This window comes from Cajanus cajan, chromosome 4, assembly GCF_000230855.2.
Source record: "Cajanus cajan strain Asha chromosome 4, NIPB_CcT2T_4, whole genome shotgun sequence".
NCBI lineage: Eukaryota > Viridiplantae > Streptophyta > Magnoliopsida > Fabales > Fabaceae > Cajanus > Cajanus cajan.
Genome location: NC_138520.1, coordinates 78,084,034 through 78,099,799, shown reverse-complemented (window position 1 = coordinate 78,099,799; position 15,766 = coordinate 78,084,034). Strand labels below are relative to the sequence as shown.

At 32.0% G+C, this 15,766-nt stretch overlaps 3 protein-coding genes across 4 annotated transcripts; all 3 read left to right on the top strand.

Annotated features, from left to right (window-relative positions):
- Positions 1-1,692: 1,692 nt before the first annotated feature.
- Positions 1,693-6,954, top strand: LOC109802432 (Nucleotide-diphospho-sugar transferases superfamily protein). 2 transcript variants are annotated; one of them, XM_020363808.3, is made up of 11 exons: positions 1,693-1,838; positions 2,232-2,371; positions 2,472-2,520; positions 3,404-3,510; positions 4,702-4,747; positions 5,082-5,216; positions 5,338-5,427; positions 5,538-5,669; positions 5,759-5,842; positions 6,087-6,151; positions 6,434-6,954. In XM_020363808.3, exons 2-11 carry the CDS (start codon positions 2,271-2,273, stop codon positions 6,624-6,626), a joined length of 1,002 nt encoding a protein of 333 aa, XP_020219397.1. In that variant the 5' UTR covers positions 1,693-1,838; positions 2,232-2,270; the 3' UTR covers positions 6,627-6,954. The 2 variants fall into 2 exon arrangements, with proteins under 2 accessions (XP_020219397.1, XP_020219396.1); XM_020363807.3 differs by lacking the exon at positions 1,693-1,838 and adding an exon at positions 1,904-2,058.
- Positions 6,955-7,639: 685 nt separating this feature from the next.
- LOC109802433 (epsin-3) lies at positions 7,640-10,474 on the top strand. The gene is made up of 4 exons (XM_020363809.3): positions 7,640-8,827; positions 9,300-9,422; positions 9,633-9,794; positions 9,887-10,474. The coding sequence occupies exons 1-4, from the start codon at positions 8,721-8,723 to the stop codon at positions 10,311-10,313; spliced, it is 819 nt and encodes a 272-aa protein (XP_020219398.1). The 5' UTR covers positions 7,640-8,720; the 3' UTR covers positions 10,314-10,474.
- Positions 10,475-13,183: 2,709 nt separating this feature from the next.
- Positions 13,184-15,546, top strand: LOC109802427 (heat shock 70 kDa protein 4). The gene is made up of 2 exons (XM_020363799.3): positions 13,184-13,560; positions 13,657-15,546. The coding sequence occupies exons 1-2, from the start codon at positions 13,344-13,346 to the stop codon at positions 15,246-15,248; spliced, it is 1,809 nt and encodes a 602-aa protein (XP_020219388.1). The 5' UTR covers positions 13,184-13,343; the 3' UTR covers positions 15,249-15,546.
- Positions 15,547-15,766: the final 220 nt, after the last annotated feature.

Genomic DNA, 15,766 nt, shown 5'->3' with positions numbered 1-15,766 from the left:
TTTAATGGGGTTGGGGGGTCATGAATCCTTTGAGATTGAAGCAGTATTGACTATTGAGTCAATAAATGTGTAGGCCTGTAGGTGGTGCCAGCAGTAGCTAGTACGCATTATCGAGTGTCACATGTTGGAAGGTCCAATTTGATAAGAGAGGAGATGGTTTTTTCCCCTTTGTTTTGTTGTAGGTGCTTCGTGGAAATGGAAACATTTTCAGCTTTGGAACTCATGATATGTGTTCCACGCTAGACATGGTGTATCATGCATGAGTGTAGTATGACCACTTAGTTTGTGCTAACGGATAAATACGGAGAATACACTTGTTTATTACATTCTTTTTAACACACTTTTTTATTGATTCATTTTTATTATAAATTACAAAAATTATATGCGTCTTCACAATTTATTTGATGATTTTTTCTTAATTTATATTTTTAATAAATTTTAATCGATAAAAAATAACATGTTAATTAAAAATAATGTGTTGGAACTAAATCTTTTAATCTAGTAATTGTAAGATTTGTTTTAAGACTCAAAAGTTCGATATAATATTTTTAAGATGAATTTTTATTAATGTTAAAATAATGTTTAATTGACCAAAATTAAATTTTATAAGTTGAAATTAATTCTTGTATCATAATATATTAATCATATATGTAGATAAAAAAAATGTTTAAGAAAGTTTGTTATTATTAATTTGTTAGCATTTTTCAATAATAATAAGTATTCAAATACATAGCAGGAAAAAAAGAACTATTGACACAATTGTGGCCAGAGTGCTGGTAAAAAGGCTTATTTATATTTTTAATTCTTGTATTTTAGCTTTTTTTTCTAGATCATTGATATTCTTTTACTGGATATAATATTATTCAAATCAAATAAGACCACTTTAGACAACAAAATTATCTATGAGTACATAACACAGTTGTACACCCAATTGCATAACTTAGTTTACATGCAACTTTATTATTTTTAATTTAATTCTTCACATTTAATAATCATGGTTTTTAATTATTCAAATCAAAATTCTTTCCTTAAAATTCTATTAAATAATTCACAAAAATATAATAAAAATCATATTCAATAAAGGTGTTATATATTTAAACTTTGTATTTATTTATATTTATGTAGATTGCACTTACACATGTTAAAATATGAATTATAATTAAATTTAAAAATAAAATAATCATTTAATGTAGAAATAAGAAAATGTGAGTTTAGGAATTATATTTCAATAATTATATCTACATAAGGTATTAAATTGGGCTGATTACACCTAAACGAACTCCAAATCATATTATTGCATTGTCTTTATATAAATTTAAACAGAATGCAGATAAACTTATTTATTCACTTTTCAAAAGTTGATCATTTAAGTCTAGTCTTTGTCGGCCACCGAATATACGACCATGTTGGCTTCTCTATGGATGTGAGTGGGTGGTACTTACGTGGGACAAGTACAATGAAACGAGGTTTAATTTCGCTGAAATAATTTTTTTATATTATTTATTTAGAAAAATAGTCTAACTTTTTTAGTGGAACAATAACTTTAATCAAAATCCAATCCATTCTATAAACTAAATAGACCCATTAAAGCTTATTGGTGGCTAAGTTGGACTTGTCATAAAAGCCCATTAATATTACAGCCCAAGTTAGGCTTATTGGTTTGGGCCTTGTTCTCATTTGCGGCTTTGTATCTCAGGCCCGAATATAAAGCAAAAAATAAAACAAATCGGGTAAACGAGAACTGAGTTACGGTGCGTTTGGTCGGGTTGAAGTCTCGATCGACGACGTTGAGCGTTCTCTTCTCTGTCTCTGTCTCTCTCTTCATTCAGGTCAATCTGGTAATTCTTCGAAACCATCTTTCGCATCTCATCCTTATGTTCTTTTTCTTTGAATCTTCGATTCAGTATTCTCCATTTCTTCCTTTACTATACTTTTAATAAATATATTTCGAAAATTAATAATCGATATGCTTTGACTCTGTTATGACCACCGCTGCTTCTTCAAATTTAGTTTTTGCTTCCAGTCATAATGCCTTTCCTTATGCAAAATCAATCAATGGTGAGGAATTTTCTGTAGTCCTCGATGATGATGAAATCAATGTTTTGAATTTGTCCAAAAAAAAAAAATCACTTGTTTTGAATTTTGTGTGTATTTTGAATTGCACGATTCAATTTCTTCTATGTGTTGTTTGATGTGAACAATGTATGCAAATTCTATGTCCTTCATGACAGGGGCAAGGAACTGGCAATAGCTGCGGCATCTGAATAAGAATGGAGTTTGTGTGTCTTTTTGTCACCTTCACTGCGATTGCGGTCTTAGGGCTTGCTTTTGTAGTCTTCTTTGAAGCATATAAGAGAAGAAACAACCATGAGTATGTCCTTATTTTTACTCATCTGATATATGCTTTGAAATGTTATATTTATATGGAGTGGGGTTATTAGTTTGATATTTCCATTTTTGAATTTCAAAAGGCATATTGAAGTTCCGGCTATTTTCGAGGATCCTAGCTCATTGAAACAGGTAAAATTTTCCCTTTGCATTGTGTTGGAGCTTCTGTAGACATGCAAGATTTTGTGAGCACTCTTTATTTAATTACTCAGTTTGGGGCATTCTTTAAGAAGTCTAATTTAGTGAAATAAGTCTGGATTGACTGACTTTTGGAGTCCACTTTTCAACCTTTTTTTATTTTCTTTTTCTTCCAAAGGATTGGCAAGTGAATTTGGTGATGCAAAATTGTGACTTTGTTGCTGCAAGGGTTTAGGAAAATTTTACAACTTGAAGATAGCAGATATGGAGGAAACAATTTTTAGCGTATGTTTCTTTCTGTAAGATAACCACAGAATTAAACATATATTGTAGAAACTAATGATAAGACCATGAAGTGAGAGAAATTTAATGGAAATATAAGTTTGGCCATTTTGTAGTGTTTTCCTATTTGTACAAGTTCATAGTAGATGGACTCAGAATCCTAAGATATAAAAGAAAAAGTCTCATAAAACAGTAAAAAGTTATGCTTCATGAGAATGATATATGATGGAATGGGTGACCATGTTTGAAACTTAGAGGCAATGATTAATTTGTACTTATTAACTTGATATGCATCTTCATGCCAATTTCAAGAGGAAGCATTTGTCATCACAAGTGGATTTGATATACATCATTGGATACCTTGTGCCGAATTTTCAGCATATAATGCTCTGATATTCTTTTATTTGACCTTCATTGTGTATATTGATGAGTTCTTGAATAAACTAAATAGAAATTCAATTTCAGTTACTTATATTTGTCTCATGCACACACGTTTTTAATTTGTTTTAAGAGGTTTCAAGTTAACATGTAGCTTATGAAGGTTGCTCCTTATTATTAAATTAATTTGTTTTGGTTGATACTCTTGCATATTTAGGTTCCTTGCCCACATATTGTTGATCCAGCCACAAAGTATATTTCTTTGATTATTCCTGCATTCAATGAGGAGCACAGGCTTCCGGGAGCTCTTGAGGAAACAATGAAGTAAGTGAAAGTGCACTCTTTTATTATGTAGTTAGGCTTTCAATGTTTATATTAATAAAAGGATTTGGGTTCGGTTACAACTGAATCAGCCTACTTTGGTTTTTTCTGTTATGTAGTTTTTGTTGTGTCTATCATCAATTGCAATGAGTGTACTTGACTACTTTCTTCAGAATTTTATATTCTGTGTTTGCATCTGTTAGAGCACTAGAGGATGATCAAAGCACCTGGAAAACTATGCTGGTATTACTGTATTATTCAATCATAGAAAACTAAAAGTTCTTTTACAGAATGATCAATGATGAGCACATTGCCACACTCTGGATTCTCTGGCTCCTTGATGGAGGACCAGGTTCCATCACTCCTCAGGGAAGGATCCATGCACTGCCTAACTGACACTCACCGAAAACATGCCTCCAATCTCCATGCACAGTCTATCCTCCTGCTAAATCACCCCCTCACTTGCAGTGACTAACTGCCATCGCCCAACTAACTCCTAACAGCCCTTGGCTTCTTTCTTCTGAAATATACTTTCCATACAGTGGGTGTCCTAGGACTTGGGTCCAGCACCTGGTTCATGGGTTGATCCACTTCTCATTTTGCCCATTGTCAGAATCACCAACCAACTCTCTGTATGTGTGTGTATTGATTAGTTTTGTTAGGTCTTTGTATACATGACAGATGCCATTTGATATATTAACATATTTAACCTCAACTTTCCCAAAGAGAGAAGAAAAAATCACATTAAGAATCCAAACTTCTATGTATTAGAAGCATTTAGGGCCTGTTTGTTTCCTGTTCTTGTAAACTTAAACTGTTTTCTATTAAAAGAAAACTTGTTTGATTAAGTAGATTTTGAAAACTGTTTTTAAAAGTAATAACTCTTCTTTAGTTTTTAAAATAAAAATCTAGAACATTTTTTAGTTGTTCTGATTTTCTTCCTTTAAGAATTAGTTTTTAAAGTTTTATAAAATAGATTTTAAAATCTAAAGAAAAAGTCAAAAAACCCTTATTTTGTACACACTTTGTTCATGGTACCATTTATTTGAAATTTTGAATAGTAGGACTTCATATGTGTAGAAGAGTAGTGGTAGTAAAACTAGTTACTTAACCGTTGCTCTTGTAAATTAGTGTAGCGTTTATTGTTTAAGGTTGGTATTATGAGCATAATTTAATTTATGCCTTAATTTGTAGTTATCTTCAACAACGCTCTTCAAAGGATCCTTCATTTTCATATGAGGTACTTCTAGTTCCTTTTATTTGATGCATGTGATTTTTATCTATATAACCCAATTTTACTTCCATTCTCTTGGGACTCTGTTTTAGATTCTAGCTTATCGTCATGAGAATATTAATATTGATTTAGAATTGTAAAGAAAAATTCTATTTTACTCTGACAGTTTTTGGTAGACATATATAGAAAAGGCATTATTTCACTCATGAGCTTTACTAATGTGAAGTCAGTTTGGTCTAACATAGCATATCTGAATCTCTTTGCTCAACTTTCTTCCATATGCATTTGTAACTTTCTGTGGCTACACTTCTTCATTCTCTTATCAATGGAACTTGTGCAGGTTTTAATTATTGATGATGGAAGTGCTGATGAGACAAAAAAAGTAGCTTTTGAATTTGTAAGGAAATACACAGTAGACAAGGTAAGGGTCATCCTTCTAGGAAGAAATCATGGCAAAGGAGAAGCAATCAGAAAAGTGAGTCTAATTTAAACTATAATGTGTTCAAATCTACTCATGTTGAATGCCCCTGTATCATACTATGCTTGTTGATAATTAATTAAGGCTTTCTTCTTTCCTTGAAAGCATTGTATTACAGGGAATGTTGCATTCACGTGGTGAACTACTTCTTATGCTTGATGCTGATGGAGCTACTAAGGTCACTGACCTAGAAAAGCTTGAAAATCAGGTTAATAGAATGCTTTGGTGGCAGTTTTTGTAGATCTTATGATTAAATCTTATCTTAGTTTAAATTTCTGGTGCTAAATGTGACATGCATTGCCTATGTTCTGCTGTTAGATTCAAGCTGTTGCCAAAAGGGAATATCACCAAGGAGATTCTGGTGATAGTGATCCCAGATTTAGAATATCTGATATTCCTGTTGCTGTATTTGGTTCAAGAGCTCATCTAGAGGAGAAAGCTTTAGCTACAGTTAAGTGTGATCTTCTTCATGCTTTGTTTTATTGTTGCCATTTATGTGTAGATCATCTTGGTTGAATAACATGGATTAATGCTTTCAGAGGAAGTGGTACCGCAATTTTTTGATGAAGGGCTTCCATCTTGTGGTTCTCATGGCTGCTGGGCCGGGAATTCGTGATACACAGGCAATCTCCTAGTTCATTTATTTTCAGCATTTTGATTGTTACTCTCATGACCGGTATACAGCTTATGTGTACATAGTGACTTAAGTTCACTAGATGTGGTAGTTGTGTCATGAAAGCCTGTTAACATTAGCATGATTGTCTTTTCACTTTTCAGTACTTCTCTGCTTCTGCAATGCTTGTGCTTGAGCATGTATTTTTTATGTTGGTTTTATTTCTGTCTGATATTGACCTTGTACTTTTACAGTGTGGTTTCAAGATGTTTACTAGGGCTGCAGCCAGGAAGCTTTTTTCAAATGTGCGATTAAAAAGGTTATGCTCTTATAGAATGCAATAATTTCTTAAATTTTGGAAGCGAATTACTTCATTATTCAGAAATAATTGAAAAAAAGTTCTTAATTTTTATTAATAAATTTTTTGTACAATCTTTACATCTTTGATATAATTTTCAGGAACGGATTCCAAAAACTTGTAGGAAAGGGGTCAAAATATATAGTTATACTTGTATTAATAAACTACGAGACTAAAGATATTTTATGGCCCACATATATATGGTGAAAAAAATTCTGTAATAGCCTTTGCCATTCTCTGCAGGTGGTGCTTTGATGTTGAATTAGTCTTTCTGTGCAAATGGTTTAGGATCCCCGTTTCAGAAATTTCTGTGAATTGGTCTGAGATTCCTGGATCTAAGGTGAATCTTCTGAGTATACCTAACATGCTTTGGGAGCTTGTGCTCATGTCCGTGGGGTACAGGACTGGTATGTGGAGAGTTTCTAATTCTACCTGAGCTTTGATGATCAACTTAGCTGGGAAGAAGAGGGGCATTTTCCCTATCAAAAGATTCACCTCTTATACGAGAACATATACTCTCATGCCAGGCTTAAGGGACAATAATGCAATATTTAAAGTTTGTAGGACTAACCATAACCTTCCGGATTACGCCATTCAGTTTGGGATCATGGAGGCTTTTGTCTTTTTTTTAGTATTGCTATTTATAGGTAAAAATATATTCAACAAATTATGTTGTTACTCTTGGCTGGGAATAGTTTCTAATCAATCACTTTGCTTTGTATTTTTCTTGATCAAAATTTTCTATAGATAATTTTTATTCCTCTCGTCCCATTTGCAAGACGTTATCAAATATTGGCATTTTGTTGATGGCTGCTGTAGATTGTGTTTGCAAGCTGTGTATTGTTCCCATAAAACGAGAAGCTGAAACCCTTGTTCATTTTTTGGGTTGCGCACTGTATAATACGATGACTGCTGTGTTGTTTCACGTTGTAGGGGCACTATACATGCGTTTAACCTGATGCTACAAGTTGCAGTTTCCACATCCATTGGCATTGCCAATCTAACAAAATATAGCTTTCACATCCTTTGCCAATCAAACGTGGAAATAAACATGGAGTCATAATTATATATATTTGTTCTTGCTGTTACTTCATATTTTTCTTACGTCTCTGTTTTTCATTATATTATTTATCACATTTATTGCTTTCCATTTATCTCTCTTAGTTCCATCCATATGCCCCCAAAAGTAGTAGGGTGTACTTAGCTTTTTCCATAAACATCCACAACATTGTTTGATAGCTTGACTTTGTTGTGTAATCCCGTATTACTTAAACTTACATTTCACCCATTCTTTTCGCCCAATTCTGACTCCTCTTACACTTATCACTTGACAATAATATCTATAAAATTTGCGTAAAAATAAATATACAATAGAGAGAAAAAATCATATATACCTAGTGAGAGATACCAGGAGAGAAGTGAAAGATATAATAAATATAGTAGTAATTTTTATTATTTAATTTAAAGTTTTATTATATAAACTACTAGAATCAGAATCAGTATAGTAGTAAGAGTTAAAGTAATATACCCTACAAGGGGAAGTACAATTTTTAATTATGGGATGAAATTTATCGAAAATTTGTTAAATGAGGTAAAAAAAAAATTTCTGGAATACTTTTTCTACCTAGTGAGAGATTTATCTTGTGAGATACGGTTAGGTGTTAGAGACTTAGAGTATATATTCTTTCTAATAGTATTTTTTTTACATATAAGTTTATCAAATAACTCTTGTGAGGAATAAAATAAATAAATATAGAACATTCAATTATATTTAAATAATTAAAATAAAATAGATAAATATAACTTTTTTTAAAATGATCGTATGACCTTTAACTTATTAATCTTATTTCTTTCGTGATAATTAAAAATTCTCAATAAGTCTTGGGTAAACATGAATCTAGATCTAATTCAAGACCAAGTATTTAAAGGATCTGAGTTTCTTTCATTCAAACAGGCACATGATGACACTGAAATAAATTTCACCTAATAATAGAATGTTGGGACATTTTATGAAAAACAAAAAAAAAATCTCAAAAAAGAAAGTAAACAGCAATAATTTTAGAAATTCCACATAATCAGAAGTTTCTACACTCAACCGTACACACTAGTTTTATGTATAGATCAAGCAGATTTTCAACTATGCTTGTCAACCATAGATTGAGGACTTGATCAACAGTATTTTATAAGTTCACCGGGTCAAAAAATTCTTTGTCCATCCATCAATGAGTATTTTAAGGCACTCTTCTAAACGACATGAACTTAAAGACAAAGACGCTTCAGCAAAACTTGCCTTTGAATTATCATGCTTACATTATTCTGATCCTTTCCTACTCACAAGTTAGGCTTATTCAGTTATTCTACCTCTCATTACATATGCAACTCCACTTTATGAAAAATATTAGTGCTTTTGGTAATGGAGCAGTTGCATATGTTACGTACACAGTTACGGAAATTATAGATTATATAATAAAACTAGTCTTCAAAGTCTTCCTTACCACTATCCTCAATTCTTCCAAAGAAGACTGCAAATATGAGCTCTCCTCTCATCCATGAAATCAAAGGGCAAGCATTTCGGTTCTTGAAGGAGAAGATTAAAACTGCAAGGCTTGTGCTCACAGATGTTACACCAGTTCAATTGTAAGTCTTGTTTCTTTTTTTCTTTTTAACCTCTCATATATCAATTCAATCATGCTTTATGTTATTGATTATTTGAAAATAAAAAAGAAATCCTTCCCCCAAGAGGATAGCTGTAAAACTATGAAGTTCTTTTGTCATGGAACTAAATCACGCATGTTTTAAGTTATATGGTTTATTTTAAAAAAAAAATAAAAATAGTATAAAATCCTTCTCACAGGATAACAAGAATAGTATGAAATTCTTTTGACAAGGAATGATATAACTCACTTTGCTGTAGTTAATTCTTAAGAAACCTTTTATTACCACAATATCATTGGTTAAAACATGTGAAACTATTTGGTAGAAATGTCATACATTTAATAATTTATAATCTATTTTGTGTAATCATTTTATTCGTTTTTGGTATAATCAAATACTTAGATTTTTTTACATGTTTGACAATGCTTTTTTCTTTGTGTGACTGGTGCTTAAGAATGACAGAAGAAGCCACAAATGAGAATCCATGGCCACCAGACACACGTACCACGAGTATAATATCACGAGCTGCCTTTGAAGTGGATGAATATGAGAGAATCGTGGAGATTTTGCATCACAGGTTTCGGTTTTTTTTTTTTTATGTCCTGATTTTTTTTTATCAATAGGAATCAAAATGACATAATAAAGTTCAAACCTAGTACCTGATAGATATTATCTGAATCTCTACCACTAGACCCATCTTCTGTCCTAATTTGGTTATAATGTTCTGATCCCAAAAACTCTTTTCATGAAGTGAAATAATTGTGTTCTACTTTTGTGGAGAAAACAGGTTGTCGAAATTTGATAAAGGGTATTGGAGAGCCTCATACAAGGCTCTTATTTTACTGGAACATCTTCTAACTCATGGACCTAAAAGAGTATCCGAGGAGTTTCAATGTGATATAGATGTTATTGAAGAGACTGGACAATTTCAGCACATTGATGAGAAAGGGTTGGTGATTTTTCAACTCTCATATTTTTTGTCACCAAAACTTTGTTGCATGAATCAAGTGATGACCATTGTTACATCATTTGATTTTACAGGTTCAACTGGGGTTTGAGTGTTAGAAAATTATCAGAGAGAATATTAAAGCTCTTAAGAAACAAGGATTTTCTCAGAGAAGAAAGGGCAAAAGCACGTAATCTTTCTCATGCAATCAAAGGTTTTGGAAGTTTTCACCAACGAAGCTCAGCAATAGATGAAAGGTTAAGTGACTTACCTTCTAAGATTTATGGGAGATGTAATTCTTACTATGATCATCGCCAATGTGAAGAATATGATTTCACAAGCTTGGGAAAGAAACTCAGTACTGCGAATGGAAATGAAAGAGAGCAACAAATTCTTGAAGACGTGGACAATTCAAAGCTCCTAAAGCATAAATATTATTCAAATTCGGAAGAAGACACAGAAGAAAATCACCCGTTTATTGATCAAGAGAAACTGACAACAGCATCCCTGCTTACTGTGTAATTAGAAGTAACAATAATTTACATAATATAGCACTTGATTGAACTGCGTGTAGGTTTTGGGATGAGGGGGCTTATGGACAACGTAGAATCAAAGCAAGGGTGTATAAATATGTACAAATAATACCAGTTATGTTATAATATGATTTGTGATCCATTGTGTAACATTGTAATATGCTAACAAAACCTATAATTCACATTTTACTACCCTAACAAAGGGTAACATACTTGATACATAATATTGTTTCTTAAGCATATATACATGAGTTTGATTTGTATATATGAAAGAATATTTATTCGAAAAAATCAATTTTTTAAATAAATTTCAGCACTTCAAAAGACTAGTTTATCACTAACACATAAAATATAATTGTTGTTTAAACATCTCTTTCATAGACTAAAATAGACTAAAGTATAACTTACTATTTTTTTTTTCTTTTTCTACAAGACATGATGACTTTATTCATTTTTATTTGAATATCAAATCTTTTATGATTATTTTAATTTTCTCCTCAATATATCCTTATTAATTTCATAAAATGACAATCACCATCCTTTCTAAATTAATCCCACTTAAGTTTTATGGCTAATACTAGTATTATGTATTGACCTTATTTCGCATTTAACAATACAGTAACAAACTGTGGATGACGATTGACGATTCTATTCTAAATCCATTTCCTCATTTGATTAGTAATTGGGTCATCATTTTCCCAAGTCGGTGTAATTAAGGGGGTGTATTGGTTTAGGATTTCGTAAGATTTTAAAAGATTTTTTTTGAGTAAAAAAGTACATTGGTATTCAATCAGGATTTTATGTCACTTAAAAACAATCTCGTGGTATTCAATCTGGATTTTCAAGATTTTTTAAAGAGTCCATTAAAATCTATTGGTATTCATTTGAGATTTTTTACAACTTAAAAATAATCCATTGGTATTCAAAAATATAAGGATTTTAAAAGATTGTTATGTGAGAGGGATTTTGAAGGACTTTCTAGTGTTATCTATAAATACTAAATTCATAAAACAATCTCATCCAAACCCATCGGATTTTGAAGGATTGTTTGAAGTGACTTTTCAAGAATTTTCAAGTGAGTTTTTCATCTTTTTTTTTCCTATGCTTTTGTCTTCTCCATTTTTTCTCTGCTAATAATACTGCATTATTGTTCATTGCTCATATATAATATTGTAATACTGTTCTCATCCTATTTTCCTATTTTGTGAAACACTGATATGTAAATGATAGTGTCATTGACTTGCTCTATTTTTCTGTTCGTTCTCTTTAATTGACATGCTTTATTTTATTCTATGTAGTTGAATTTGTTCCTGTATATAACACAAAAAATGCTTGAAATTTCAACTTTGAGTGGTAATTTTTTTTATAACAAACGTTAAGAAAAGAAAAAAAGTGAAATGTGAAATTGATATCATAATTTCTACAATATATATATATATATAAGATGATTTTGTTAGGGTTTCTGTGAATAGAATGAGATGAAAATGGATCTTAGTTGGGAAAAGAACCCTCTCAGCATAAAAACTGCGATCTCTCTCCTTCTCTTAAGTTTGTTACTCTTATCCCTCCTCCTTTTATAACTCAACAATTATTTTATTTTTTTTACTATGATTTTTTTATATTGTGAAATTAGGACTTTTTTATATTTTAAAAAAAGAAAATTAACATAAGACATTGTAGTATCTAATTTTTTAAGGTTTAGGATTTATGCCTTCATTAGCTTATTTTAAAAAAAAAAGAAATATTGTTAAAATATTTGTTAGAATAATTTACATTTATAAATATCGTTAAAAATATATAACTAAAATAATATATATATATATATATATATATATATATATATATATTCTCTATATCTAAATTCTTATTATTTAAATAATAATAATTATTATAATGATAATTATTATTATAATAATATTATATATATTGCATATGTAATTAGGTAAATATTTTTTGGTGGATTGTGGATTTCCTAATCAACGCCAATTTTTAGCTCCATTTCGAGGTGTAAGATATTATCTACAAGATTTTGCAGGTTAGGGTAATGACCCTGAAAATGAGAAAGAATTGTTCAATCTTCGTCATGCGTCTTTAATGAATGTGATCGAGAGAATATTTGGTATTTTTAAATCAAGGTTCACAATTTTTAAGTCAGCACCTTCATTTTTATTTAAGACACAAGTAGAACTTGTGTTAGTATGTGCAGCACTACATAACTTTCTACGTAAAGAATGTCGTTCCGATGAATTTCTAATTGAAGCGGTGGATGAACCTTCATCTTCAATGTTACCAGTTAATGAAGATCATATTTTTGAGCCTATTATTCAAACCCAGGAGCAAGAGCAAAAAGACACTAATGTTTGAAGGACTAGTATAACTATGAATATGTGGGTGAATGTTATTTAAGAGGATAGAATATTATGGAGAATTATTATTATTATTATTATTTATCTAGATATTATTATTTTTTTATTATTTTTGTCTTTGTCTCTTTTTAAATTTGAATGTATGAAATTTTTTTTGAAATCTTATCAAATATAAAAAATCCACGAAAATTCTACAAAATCCCACAAAATCCATTAAAATCTTGATTTAAAAGTCTTGCAGAATCCATTAAAATCCTGATTTTAAGTCTTATAAAATCCTGCAAAATCTTAAAAGTCATGAAAATCCTGCAAAGTCTTTTAAAATCCACAGGATTTTTTTTAACTAAAAAAGTCCTTTAAAATCCTAATCCAATACCCCCTAAGATTACTTTATACTCCCTGTAAAGTAACTTATACTCCGTATCACACTATCACTTGAAGGCTTTAAATCTTTTAGCATTCTTCGAGATGAAGGAAGAGACACTGTTATAATGGGAATAATTAAATTGTGATTTCCGATGACTAGGCATGAGTACTAATTTAATTTGATGGAGTAGTTTAGTGCGTCAAGTTATTTTCAATCAAGTTGTTGAAGTCTTTCAAAGCCTGAATTCAATTTCTGTGAATCGTAGACTTCATTAACTTGAAAGTGAATGGCAAAAGATGAGGGAATTGCCATAGGAATCGACCTTGGCACAACCTACTCGTGTGTTGCAGTGTGGCAGCAGCAACATAATAGAGTAGAAATAATGAACAACGAACAAGGTAACAGAACCACACCTTCTGTTGTCGCTTTCACAGACAATCAGAGGTTGATTGGTGATGCTGCTAAGAATCAGGTTGTCAACAACCCAAATAACACTATTTTTGGTATACTTTCTACTCTCTGAACTACTAATGTCTTTCTTTTTATGACTTCTAGTAGGACAAATTAATGAAGGACTAGTGTTTTTATGATTTTTGCAGATGCTAAGAGGTTGATTGGTAGGAAATATAGTGATGACATTGTTCAAAAAGATAAAATGTTGTGGCCATTCAAGGTAGTTGCTGGTACTGATGATAAACCTATGATCGTAGTTAATTACAAGGGTGAGGAGAAACAGCTTTGTGCCGAGGAAGTATCATCCATGGTCCTTGTGAAGATGCGGGAGATTGCAGAAGCGTATTTGGAAAAACCTGTGAAGAATGCAGTTGTTACTGTGCCTGCTTATTTCAATGACTCTCAGCGTAAAGCAACTATTGATGCTGGAACCATCGCTGGCCTCAATGTTATGCGGATAATCAATGAACCTACCGCTGCAGCTGTTGCATTTGGCATGGACAAGATAACTTATTGTGTTGCAGAGCGAAACGTTTTCATCTTTGACCTCGGTGGTGGTACTTTGGATGTGTCTCTCCTCACAATTAAGGGTAAGGTGTTCCAAGTTAAGGCCACTGCTGGAAACACTCATCTTGGGGGAGAGGACTTTGACAACAGAATGGTGAATTACTTTGTAGAGGAGATCAAAAGGAAGAACAAAGTGGACATTAGTAGAAACCTAAGAGCCCTAAGGAGATTGAGAACTGCGTGTGAAAGGGCGAAAAGGACACTCTCGTATGGAGTGACTACCACCATTGAGGTAGATGCTTTGGTTCAGGGCATTGACTTCTCTTCTTCAATCACTCGAGCAAGATTTGACACACTGAATACGGAGCTCTTTGAAGAGTGTATGAAGATAGTAGAAAAGTGTCTTAGTGATGCTAATATGGACAAGAGCAGTGTAGATAATGTTGTTCTTGTTGGTGGCTCTTCTAGGATTCCCAAAGTTCAGCAGCTATTGCAGAACTTTTTCAATGGGAAGGATTTGTGCAAGAGCATCAACCCTGATGAAGCTGTTGCTTGTGGTGCAGCTGTACATGCTGCTTTGTTGAGTGAAGGCATTAAGAATGTTCCAGATTTTGTGCTATTGGATGTTACACCACTGTCCCTTGGTATATCCGCAAATGTAGATAAAATCATGAGTGTGGTGATTCCTAGGAACACTAGCATTCCTGTAAAGAAGACACGGGTATACTGCACACCAGTAAATCATGCATCATATGTCACGATTAGAGTTTATGAGGGTGAGAGAACAAGAGTCAGTGATAACAATTTTCTTGGTTCCTTTAATCTTTGTGGCCTTCCAGCTCCTCGTTACCATCCTTTTGATGTGTGCTTTGCTATAGATGCAAATGGTATCTTATCTGTTTCTGCTGAGGAAAGAACCACTGGCAATAAGAACCAGATTACCATAACCAATGATCAAGGAAGACTATCAGCAAAAGAAATCAAGAGAATTATTCATGAAGCAGAGAAATACGAGGCTGAAGATAAGAAGGCCAACATAATGAACGCTTTGGAAGATTATGTTTACTTGATCAATAATGCTTTGAAGGGCCATATCAGTTCTGCAATTACTAGGGCCACAAATTTGCTTGAGGGTAATAACCAAGAGGATGATATAGTTGTGTTAGAGGATTGTATGAAAGAGCTTAAGAGCATCTTTGAAAAGGTCAAGCCCATTGACAAGATTGGTTAGTTGTTTAGGAGGTTGGCGTTTTATGTCACATCTTTAATTCACTGCTTTGTAGTTCTGTTCTAATGCCAATTTAAAGAAGGAATTGACATACATATTTGGACCTTGTACCAGAAGATACATTCCGAATTCAAGCATACTGTTTTATGTAGAATGCCTTAAAAAATAAGTAATTTGTAAAACTAGGTTATCTCCCAAGTTAAAAAATATCTAGATGTAATTGCTAGAAGAATCTTAAACTACGGAAAGAAGTAAGATTGAGCTTATAAATATGTCCTACCTCTCTACATATGAAACAAGTGATTTGTGAGCCACAGATTTCTTAGTATTATAATATATTCCTAATGCACTGTGTACCATTCCTAAAAAGTGAGTAAATTGTAAAATTAAGTCATCTGCTAAATGAAGAGATATCTAGATGTAATTGCTAGATGAATTTAAAAATATTTAGGGAAGATCAAGCTTATAAATAAATGACCATACCTCTCTTATTATATGATTTGTATTTGAGTCCAGAGGAG

Bases quoted from the DNA above. Each gene is read 5' to 3' on its own strand.
- LOC109802433 (XM_020363809.3), top strand. From the start codon at position 8,721: ATGAGCTCTCCTCTCATCCATGAAATCAAAGGGCAAGCATTTCGGTTC. The intron at 8,828-9,299 runs GTAAGTCTTGTT...CTGGTGCTTAAG, and splicing joins GATGTTACACCAGTTCAATT to AATGACAGAAGAAGCCACAA. The intron at 9,423-9,632 runs GTTTCGGTTTTT...TGGAGAAAACAG, and splicing joins GTGGAGATTTTGCATCACAG to GTTGTCGAAATTTGATAAAG.
- LOC109802432 (XM_020363808.3), top strand. From the start codon at position 2,271: ATGGAGTTTGTGTGTCTTTTTGTCACCTTCACTGCGATTGCGGTCTTA. The intron at 5,428-5,537 runs GTTAATAGAATG...TTCTGCTGTTAG, and splicing joins TAGAAAAGCTTGAAAATCAG to ATTCAAGCTGTTGCCAAAAG. The intron at 6,152-6,433 runs GTTATGCTCTTA...CATTCTCTGCAG, and splicing joins TCAAATGTGCGATTAAAAAG to GTGGTGCTTTGATGTTGAAT.
- LOC109802427 (XM_020363799.3), top strand. From the start codon at position 13,344: ATGGCAAAAGATGAGGGAATTGCCATAGGAATCGACCTTGGCACAACC. The intron at 13,561-13,656 runs GTATACTTTCTA...TGATTTTTGCAG, and splicing joins CCCAAATAACACTATTTTTG to ATGCTAAGAGGTTGATTGGT.